Source organism: Equus asinus, chromosome 13 (assembly GCF_041296235.1).
Source record: "Equus asinus isolate D_3611 breed Donkey chromosome 13, EquAss-T2T_v2, whole genome shotgun sequence".
NCBI lineage: Eukaryota > Metazoa > Chordata > Mammalia > Perissodactyla > Equidae > Equus > Equus asinus.
In genome coordinates, this window is record NC_091802.1 from 42,155,542 (window position 1) to 42,166,443 (window position 10,902).

At 46.9% G+C, this 10,902-nt stretch overlaps 1 protein-coding gene and 1 long non-coding RNA gene across 2 annotated transcripts in view; one reads left to right on the forward strand and one right to left on the reverse strand.

Moving 5' to 3' along the window:
• Positions 1-3,912, forward strand: part of LOC139040053 (uncharacterized) — a 32,979-nt gene extending 29,067 nt beyond the window's left edge. The window contains exon 3 of the long non-coding RNA XR_011493851.1: positions 3,856-3,912. This is a non-coding gene — a long non-coding RNA (uncharacterized lncRNA). The remainder of the gene's footprint in view (positions 1-3,855) is intronic.
• On the reverse strand, positions 1,775-9,711 carry AARSD1 (alanyl-tRNA synthetase domain containing 1). Its single transcript, XM_014833671.3, has 12 exons — positions 9,556-9,711; positions 9,277-9,408; positions 7,403-7,562; positions 6,680-6,737; positions 6,075-6,231; positions 5,863-5,979; positions 5,521-5,651; positions 5,133-5,199; positions 4,860-4,951; positions 4,343-4,397; positions 3,142-3,236; positions 1,775-2,000 (listed from the first exon to the last, which is right to left on the reverse strand). The coding sequence occupies exons 1-12, from the start codon at positions 9,592-9,594 to the stop codon at positions 1,865-1,867; spliced, it is 1,239 nt and encodes a 412-aa protein (XP_014689157.1). The 5' UTR covers positions 9,595-9,711; the 3' UTR covers positions 1,775-1,864.
• Between the last annotated feature and the right edge of the window lie 1,191 nt (positions 9,712-10,902).

A 10,902-nucleotide genomic window follows, 5' to 3' on the forward strand; every position in this document is an offset into this window, starting at 1 on the left:
ACCATGCAGGGACGGGGCTCACCTGGGGGTGGAGGGAGGGCAGCCACTCTGCATTTGCAATCCAGTCCCAATCTGCAGGTAAACAGGAACAGAACATGAGGTAATTAAAACTTACATGTTCAGAGCAAGCCTAGGGGTTAAAGTTTGGCGCTCACCACCTGGGTGTCCCGGGTTCACTTTCCAGGTGGCAGAACCACACCACTCGTAGCCATGCTGCAGTGGCGGCTCACAAAGAACTAGAACGACTCACAGCTAGGATATACAAATATGCACTGGGGCTTTGGGGAGAAAGAAAAGACAACAGACGCTAGCTCAGGGTGACTCTTTCCCTGTCAAGAAAAAAAAAAGTTTAAGTGTTCTTAGTTATCTCGGGGAATCCACAAAGTGGTTTCCTTGAGCACTTACAGTTGAATACATTACTTCACAACACCCCAGAGAACTGGGCACTGCCATCACCACCATTTCACTGGTGAGAAAACTGAAGGTTGAGAGGGCAAGGTAACTTTCCCCAGGCGAGTAAACGACAGAACCAGAAGTTTTTTAGTTGTATTCTTAAATTGTGAAGTATAACCTCATGGAATAAAACGTAAATGTAGACTATAATGAATAATCATAACGCAAACACCTACGTAAGCGCTACCCAAGTCAAAAAACAGAACACTGCTGGCACCCCAGAGACCACCCTCCCCTCCATCTTGGGTCCCTTCTCCATACTGCCCCCCAGAAGGAAACACTGTCCTGACTTTTAAAAGTAATAACTTCCTTGCTTTTCTTTGGTTTTATCACCTATAGACGCACAAAGTCAGGATTTTTACTCAGGTCTGTGAAACTCCAAAGTCTATGCTCTTAACCTCGAGATAACACTTCCTCTTGTTCTATCAGTTACTGCAAGATGAGTTTAAATCTTTCATCAATTGTGGATTTGTCTGTTTCCCCTTTTAGATCTGCCAACGTCTGCTTTACGTACTTTGAGGCTGTTATTAGATACTCAAACTTAGAACTACTTTATCTTCCTTTTATCATGACGTCCTCTTGATCTCTAATAATGATTCTTAAGGTCTCATTCATCTAATATTAATAATGCTACACCAGCTTTCTCTGGATCGTCTTCCAAGGTATCTTTTTCCATCCTTTTTTTTGAGGAAGATTAGCCCAGATCTAACATCTGCCGTCAATCCCCCTCTTTTTGCTGAGAAAGATTGGCCCTGAACTAACAAACGTGCTCATTGTCCTCTATTTTTTAATATGTGGGACACCTGCCACAGCATGGCTTGATAAGCAGTGCGTAGCTCGGCACCCAGGATCCAAACCAGTGAACCCTGGGCCACCGAAGCAGAACATGCAAACTTAACTGCTACACCACTGGGCCGGCCCCTTTGCATCCTTTTTCTGCCTCAATAACAGACTTGGAGCATCTTTCTACTGTATATTTTTGTGGCTTCTTGACCTATTTGCAAAGTCACTGATACTTTTTAGTTCTGAAACACAGGACTAGGAAAAGAAAAAAAAAGAAAACAGAGATGATGAATCTAAGCCCTACGTCAAGCCTCCAGACTGGTGTGCACTCGCCTAAGGCAGCAGGTATTTCTGCGTGAAGAAAAGTTTCAGCTGGGTTTCAATAAATTAGCACAACCCATCAACATAATGCTCATGCACGTCAGCTATGCCTAGCAGACCCAATTAGAAAGTTGTTTATTCACAAATATTCACTGCATAAGCATACTGGACTATACTGTATAAATTAGTCATATAAATACACATGGTACTACAATCATTTCAAGTCAAACTATTTTATTGTCCAAGAGATTCTGTGGTCACAGGAGGCCCATTCTCAACGGCAGGCGGCAGGGAGGCGCTGGAGTCCTCACTCCTCAGCGCTCTGCGTGCTGACATAGTCCTGGAGAAGCGCCTGCACCTCTAAGCGCCGGCTCATCTTGGTGGCCTTGCCCTGAAAGCGGCCTTTCTTCCCTGCTCCTTTGCCTTCCAGGATCTCAGCCACCCTGGGGAGCAGACAAAGAGTCAGGGAGAAGGTCTTTGTGGGAGAAACCACAGAAAATCCAAGGGCAGCCTTGAGTCCTTCCCCAAGGGCTGAGGGGCGGTAGAGGAAGAGTAGATGGCTTCTAGAAATCCTTCCTAAAAATATCTGCATGTGTGCACAAAGTTATATATACTATGCTTATTGTAAAAGTAAATAACTGGAAACAACAGAAGTGTCTAGAAATGGGTTTGGAACCCTCCAGGGAGCAGGGTCAGTGCACACTAGGAGTAGGGGGCTGTGGACATAACCCCTTTGGGGAGCAGCAGTGAAGGAAGCTGGGGGTGAGTGAGAAGGTGGGACTCTGCACCCTGGACGAGCCCGTCCTGTCTGAAGAGGGTGGCCACTGCTCAGTTCCTTGAAGCTACTACCATGCGGGAATGTGTCAAAATTAGATGCTAATTTTGAAAATTTAACAGAGTACACAGCCCAAACCACTCAACAGCCCACATCTGGCTGCCTCTGCTTTAAATGTTATGTTTTCCTTCAATGTCTCACAATGAATACAGATGCATCAGAGCCAATCAGGACTTTGAAAACCCTAAAAGCCAGAAAGAATATGGGGCAATACACCTCCATATCTAATTTAAAATAATGAAATATAAACAATACAAGGAAAAAGTAGTTCAACAAAGTTCTGACTTTTCCATAACAACTACATCAATGCCTTTTTTTATTTAGTCCCCAAATCCTAATTTTTCTTCCCCAGAGAGTTTGTCTGTGCCTCTGCTTTGCTGGTGCCTTCAGCAAATGCTTCACCTGCCTACTGATAATCTAGCACCTGTATTCATGTATGTCCTAAGAATCTCAATTTCTAAAAGAAAAAGCAGAAAGCACATGAGATCTGGAGCCAAAAGACCTGGGTTTGAGTCTCGGTTCTGCCACTTTAACTGTGAGCTCTCAGGCACGTGACGTGCCATCTCTCATCTGTAAAACTGGGAATGATGATGGTGACAATTGTTTCTGCTCAGCCCATCTCACGTGCCTATTATGTGAATCCAAATGAGATGGCAGATGTGGTGGCCCTTCTCATTGGTAAAGGGCTATATTGGTAGGTTAGGCTTAGAGGCTCTCCTACCCATGCAAAGCAGTCCACAGAAGATTACCTGGGCCCCAGGGTCTCCACAGCCTCAGCCGGCCCTGCCAGTAGGAAGAGTCCAGCACCTTTCTCATCGCCCACAGTTAAGAACAGGAGGGTCTCCTAGGAGGCAAGACAAGCAGATGAGCCCCGATACTTAAGGATGTGGGTCAGGCCTCCAACTCTGCACTCTCATCAGTCTCAAGAACAGATTTTCTTTTTTATCATATTGCAATATATAAATAGAGCAAATCAACATATCGTACACCTTATACTTACACAATGTCATAAGTCAATTATATCTCAACTCAAAAAAAAGAACAGATTTTTCCCCCTAAACCACAAGCGAGGTTTCTGATGAGCAATAATGTAGCCCCTCCACTCTGGCCCATGAGGGCCAAGAAACCCTTTTGAGAGTGACTATAGGAAACTTAGGTTGAACAGTAAGGAGGCGGCAGAAGGCTGCTGACCATGAGCAACCATAAAATGCCTTCAGGGATCTAACTCCTGCCAACTTTTGCAGCCTGGCCACCACCCTCCCCCGATGCACCCTGTGCCTGCCATTGACGAAACCTGGTTCCCTCCGCCTGGCCACGTTTGCTCCCTTGTCTGTCAATGACCACTAAGCAGTCTTCAAGGCCCCTCCCCTGAAGCCTCCCCACCCTTTCAGCTAATGTGCTCCTGCGCCTCTAGCATTTATCACCCTAAATTGAAAATGTCTCTGCACTTGTTTGTCTCCCAGACTAGAGTGAGCTCCTCGAGAATCAGTACTCTCTACACAGAAGAAGTGAAGAAAAACAGACACACTCCTTGGCCCAGTGTAGGTATTCCGAAAAGTGTTTTTGAAGTAAATGTGAAAGACAGACCTGGAAATCACTAAGCTCTGGACTATCAGGACAGGAAGGGGCAGATGAAGCCAGAGGCAAAGGAAAATGGAAGGGATGGCCTTCAAAGGGCCTAGCCTACCCCTGCATTTCTAAAATCAGGCCCTCAGCACACATAAATGTGAGTGGTTTGGAGAAGTTCCAGCTCTTGATGAAACTAGCTCAGAAGCTGGTAAATGTCACAGCCCCAGAAGGAGCACTACCATAGACCCCGCCTGGCACCTAAAACAGAGCTTGGCTGGTACCCTACTCTTCATGTATTCATGTGGAGGGACTTCAGCTAATCTAATGCCCCCTACTTAGGTCTCTACCCAGGGTGGACAAAGAATCTCATGCTCCTCTTACCTCTGACCCAATCTCATTGGCAATGATATTCATGAACTCAGAATCACCCTCCTTCCTAAAACAAAGGACACAGACGTGAGATCCAGGTTGGAGTGGGAGCTGGGAAACAAGAAGCCCAGCTCCTCCTGAGGCTGGCTTCACTGCTGCCTGCTTGTGCAAAGTGCCAGACCCCCTTAGAAAGAAAGAGAAAAACTGCTAGCTGAGGGCCAGCAGGACGGCCTTCTCAGCCTTAGTAGTTTAAAACAAGCTTTGTATTTGTTTCTGTCTCCCTTAAATAGGATTCACCCAGATAAGTGGAGATCTATCAGATGGTGAAGAAGGTAAGGAAAGGTGCTAATGAAAGGTACAGGGTTGTAGTGAAGATGTTTAGATCAAACCTAGGAAACCTGGTAGGTAACACATTTCTTAGGGTCTATTTAGCATTGAGAGTACCAATGAGCAACCCGCCTCCCACCACGCACTGCACACAGGGGAGAGGCTGAGCCGTAAGCCCAAGGCCCTCTGCTTTGTCTCTCACCTGTGTAATGCAACCACACCTCCCCAGTCTGGGCTGTTCCTGAGGCTGTGAGCAACGTGCACAGCCAGGTCTCTGAGCAGATTCAGGTTGTTCTGAAATGAATGATATAACAGGTAGAAAGGATAACAAGCAGGAGCACTACCTTCCCTCTGCTTCATTCTCCCTCACTCCTCCTCTGACAAACCACACATCTGGTTAGGCAGAGGGGCTGAGTCTGGGGAGCCCATTCCAGGCAGAGCCCAGGCCCACTCCACCCTCCATGGAATCAATCACCTTCTGCAGGAGCTTGGTGGAGTTCTGTAGCTTTTTCACTGCTTCCACATGATCCTCTGCTCCACACCTGCAAGAGAGGTTTGTGGAGACCTGCCCAGTTTCCCAACTGCCTTTGGCATTAGACGTAAATCAATGATGCCCTTCTTGATAGTTTGTCTTCCTCCAGATGGGGACCTGGGGACAAGGAGGCCTCGCAGGCAAATGAAGGGAGAGGATAAAAAGGAATAAACCATTTTGTGTGCATCCGATTTACTAAGCAAAGCGCTTTATCATTTATGATTGCATCTTACCCCCCCCCCCCGAGATGATTCTGTCTACATTAGGGGTAGGAGAGCTACGCTCCGGGGCGCCCTGGCTCTGAGAAACAGGAGCTACAGAAGGGGCATACTTAAGCAGAGAGGTCAGTGCTTTTTCAGTCCCATGACTTCTCTCCATCCACTTAAGCACTCGGTTCCCAGCCAGAAATATCAGGTTGGTTTTGTTCTTTTTCCCCTTCTCAGTGCCCAGAATTTTAATGACCTAGATGAGGCAAGCGGGTAACACACATGCATAAACCACAGTGGGTGCTGGGCCTGAGGGCAGGAGACACCTAGACCTCCCCCAGCTCGGAAGCAATAAAGGAGTGATTCGCTTAGGACTCAACTGTCCTCCTCTATCACTCCCAGCCTGTCGTGATCCCGCACTCCCCCGACACTCCCTCTCCCACCATTCAACAGCCCTTCTCACCTACCTGAAGGTCACTGAGATTGCTCACGTGGGTCCCACAGCACATGTTGGAATCAACGCTCTTGATGGTAACAACTCGAATGGGCCCAGCATGATCATCCGGCAGACCCCGGCCCCTCACCTGGAACACAGGGGAGGGAGAAGGGCTGTCTGAATTTCGATGAGGCGCCCTCAGAGGGCCATTCTACAGAGGCCACCCTGCTGGCTCTCCCTCACCTGCTCCACCTCAGGATCATCCAGGCTCAGTTCTCGCACATTCACGGGCAGCCGATCTCTGATTTTTTCATTGACACTTTGCTCGATGGCAGCTACTTGCTCTGTAGTTACAGAGGGGCTATCCAGCTCAATCACACTCCGGAGTCGCCCTAACTCCCTGCCAGAAGAAGTAGGTGGTCACGGGATGCTGATGATGACAATAACAACAACATAGGAAAGTTTACAGTTTACAAAGAATGTTCGTGTAAATGCCGTTATTTAATCCTCTCCAAAATCTTGTAAACTAGGGATTGCTAGTCCCATTTCACAGGTGAGGGGCATGAAAGAATGTGATCAAGGTCATGCAGCCAGGATTCACCCCTATGTGTTTGGGCTCCAAATTCCATGTTCTTTCCTAATCAAAGGCAGATGTCTTCTCTCATCCTTGCGTTCCCCCTAACAAACACAAGGTCACCCACCACCCCATCTTCAAGGGGAACAGGACAACACAGCAGATTTTGAATACTACTCTTTCTTTTATCCTCCTCCTCCCTGACCCATGCCTGGGAGAGGAGACGGTAGTCAGAGACCCATGCCCTGTGGTTAGTCTTATGCCTCCTGCTCACCATGATGTTGTCTTTAGCCCAAACAGATGGTCGGCAACTGCTGTAATAAGATGCTGCCCTGAGCAGAGAGAGCAAGAGACAGAGTGAGAAGCCTACAGTCACATGCTCCCTCAGTGATATCATCACAGAAATTCTCCTTGTTGAAGACCTGCCAGGCACTGGGTAATACTCTTGAGACATACTTCACTGAAAACCCTCACAAGAATTCTGCAAGAGGCTTTGTGATGCCATTTCACAAATGATCTACTACAGAGGTCCAGGGGAATGACAAGGAGAGCCGGGACGGGGATGACTGAGTTGACAGTGGAAGGAAGTGGAGAGGTATTCAGAAGATAAACCGACAGGACTCAGTGATCCACTGACTTCCAGGATTTCAGCAACTGGGTGGATGCTAACGGAAGACCAGGTCTAGGGGAGGCGGTGGCTTCTTAACTCTGTTTTGGATATTTTGAGTTTAAACAGCCTATGAGACATCCAGATAAAGATATCAAGTGGGAAGTGCGTAATACTCAATCCAGCAGTCATTCTAATAAATTTCCTTTAATTGTTCATATTGCTTCTGTAACACTTATCATATCCTGCGTGAATCAGAGCTGATTCTGAATACGTCCATCTCTTCCAAAGGGTTCACTCCTAGAGAACCCAAACCACATCTCAACCATCGTGGCATCCCCATACTTGGCAAGTGCCCCTTCTGTATGTCCCCCATCCCACCCTACCTACCTGAATGCTGCTGCATGTGGTCAAACCTCCGCTCCCAGTCCACCCGGACCTGGACCTCTCTCCCAGGGGTCAGGGGTGTCTGTGTGAAATGATCAGCCTGAGCCCCCCGGCGGGTCACTCTCAGCACAGGGACACCATCAATTGTACCATGGTCATCAGGCTGAGGGAAAGAAGTAAAGGAAATCAGTAGTGGGAGGCAGGGCTCACCCTAGCTCCTGGATACAAAGACCCCTAGGCAAAGTATGTGAGAAACAGACTTAGAATTTAAGATTCCCTAAAGGACAAGAGGCAATGCCAAGTGAGATGGGTCCACTCTGTTCCACGAAGGGACTGTCTCTGTCCTCTCCACTGTGAACATCTGTATGTTTCGTTGTTCAGAACAGAATTAAAACACAGATTGTAACTACAGCAAGGACGATTTTAGTAAAACTCAAAGAAACTTAATCCTCTCTCACTGCCTTACTTTACATTCTTATCTTTCAGTAGTCTCTAAAATGACTGAATTTTCCTCCCTCCCTCCACTCCATCCTCTGCACTACTACTAGAATTAGATTCCAAAATACTCATTCATTTAAAAAAGTATCAAGTGCCAACTGCTTACAAGACAGTGTGTCAGCCTAAGAATACAATGTAGACAAGACAGGGTCCCTCAAGGAACTAAGAGCCTGGAGAAGAATACAGACAGGTAAACAGATAACTGCAACATGATCTACAACAGGCTATAATGTGCAAAAGTGCACTGTTCTAGAGGAGCTCAAAGGAAAGAGATCCAACAGTCTTGGGGAATCAGGGAAGAGTTCTTGAAAGAAGTGATGTCTAAAATGCGAACTTCTATGGACACCTCAGGGCACAGATTTTCCTTCAGCAGATCAGGAAACCCCTATGTTGGGAAAATCACTGAAATGATGACAAGTGGTATGAAATTGGGACTTTCTCACTATCAAGTTTATTGAACGTGTTTTCTCATGTCATTTCTTTGCCTAAGTACTTCCATGGCTCATCACAGCTTTCTGAATGAAGTCCACACACCTTAACACATCCTTCAAGGACCTCTGAACTGACCCATACTTACCTTTTCAAGGTCATCTCCAGCCTGTCATCAACATGCACCACAGGCTCCAACTATATGGGACTATTTGCAGTTACCCAGACACATCAGATTCCCTCAGGCTTCCCTGCCTTTGTTTGTGCTATTATCTCTGCTGGAAAGGCCTCTCCTATAATGCCCACCTTTGGGGTTGTTATCCTCCCCTTCCATGTTCACACCCTACTCTGTCATAGCACTGATAAGTCTGCCCTCTGTTGTGCTATTGTAACCCATCTATCACACTTGAACTCTCTCAGAGGAATCTTTTTCAGTCCCTGCCAAACATCCTAATTCCTACCTCAGGGCCGTTGCACTCGCCATTCTCTCTGTCGGGAATACCTCCCCCTTCCCTGCCAGTACCACCAGATAACTGCAATGGCTCCCCCCCTTACTTCACTTACATCTCTACTGAAACAACTTGCCCCCTACTAGGAGAGCATCTCATCACTCTCTTTCCCTCAAGCTTTATTTTTCTTTACAATACTTATACCTAGCATACTATTTCTTTATCTCTTCAGGGTTTTGTCTGTCTTCTCCAATAAACATTGCATATATGAAGAGACACTGTCTTGTTCACCCCTTATCCTTGGAACCTGGAACAGTACCTAACATACGTTACAGCCAAATAAGTACTTGTTGATAAACACTTGATGGATGACCAATCGAGCTGAACTGAACATCTGTATTTATTATGGCTGAGGCAGAGGCGCAGGAGAGCATTTTCCACCTGAGCATGAAGGACTTAGGGGCTTCCTGGGGAGGTCGGGCTGAGGAACGGGCCTGGTACCTGCCCCCCGCCCTCGGGGAAAAGCAGCGTGTCTTCCAGCACCACTTGGAAACCGCTCAGCACCTCCTTCTTGCCGTTGCTTCCTTCTGTCTGCAGCTCCGCGGGACGGCAGGAGACCACGGTGGTGGCGAACTGGGCAGAGGGAGGAGAGAATAAAGCCCGCCCCGCGCCCTCAGTACGCCGGGACCGAACCTAGCTCGGCGCTCCCTCCACGCGGCGCCCTCCTCCCGCCCCGCCCCAGTGCTCGCAGCCGCAGGTCCCGCGCCCAGCCGGCCGCACCTCCCGGGCGTAGCTGTCCCGCTGACACCGGAACGCCATCGCTGCTGTCTCCCCGACGCCGGGAGCGGCGCGCGCCGGCGCGCCTGGAGCGGACGGAGAGCCACGCGGGACAATCTTCAGTACGAGCCCGCCTCTGCGCAGACGCAAGAGGGTGAAGGATGGGGTGTGGTTTGGACAAATTTATTGAAAACGCGACTTGCAGGCTTTTCGGGGTTTCTAGCAGTTGTTTTAAGACTTTGAAAAGCACCAGAACACAAAACAGAACAACACTTCGGCCTGAATTTGTCAAAGCATTCGTTTAGCCCCGTTGGGCCCCAGGGATGTGTGTAATTCGGCCCCGCGGAATCCCAGCTAGGTGGCAATGGGAATGGTACTAGCCTGGATACACAGCTGCGCAACCCAATAGAAATGTAATGCAAGCCACATATTAATAATATATTTTATTTAAATCAATATATCCAGAATATTGTTTTATCATGTAATGGGTATTTAAACATAAGTGAGGTATTTTTTTCCGTGCAAAATTTTTGAAACCTGGTGTGGATTTTACACTTACAGCACATCTGTTTGCACCAGGCACATTTCAAGTACTACTCAATAACCACATATGACTAGTGCTACCGAATTGGAAAGTGTAGATAAAGAGGTCAACAGAAGTTAACGACAGAAGTGAACAAACTGCAATCAGTGCCTTAAAACGTTAAACGGACTAAAAGTAAAAATTAACTTTCTGCTCTTTCAAACCAACTAATAAAAAGCTTGAAGAATCCAGATGTTTCAGAATTTAGAATTTCTCAAATTTTAGGCAGTAATGCAGAGCATACCCCATGTGTTATGTAAAACGCTCTATTTGGAACTCTGGAACAACACCATGTAATCAAAGGCATGAATATTTATGCTGAGGAATAAGCACACTAAATGGAATAAACAAAGACTATAAATAACCTCACATCATTTTAGGTCAGGTTTTGCTGTTGAATGAGTTTTGGCGTCAATTTTTTTTTTTAAGTTGGTTTTCAGAACTTGTCAGTTTTCAGAATTGTGGATAAGGGGACATATGCTATACAAGTTCAAGTCCCAGCTCTGCCACTTATTGTGACCTGTTTGATCACCTATGAAGAAAAGACCTACTTATTTTATAAGGTTTATATGAGGTTCAAAATTTTAAATGAGATAATATATAAATACTTAGTAAATTGTAAAGCATGATACAAATATAGCTTTGTAGGGGCCAGCCCTGTGGCGGAGTGGTTAAGATGGGGTGCTCTGCTTCAGTGGCCCAGGGTTTTGCCAGTTCGGATCCTGAGTGTGGACGTGGCACTGCTCCTCAAGCCATGCTGAGGCAGC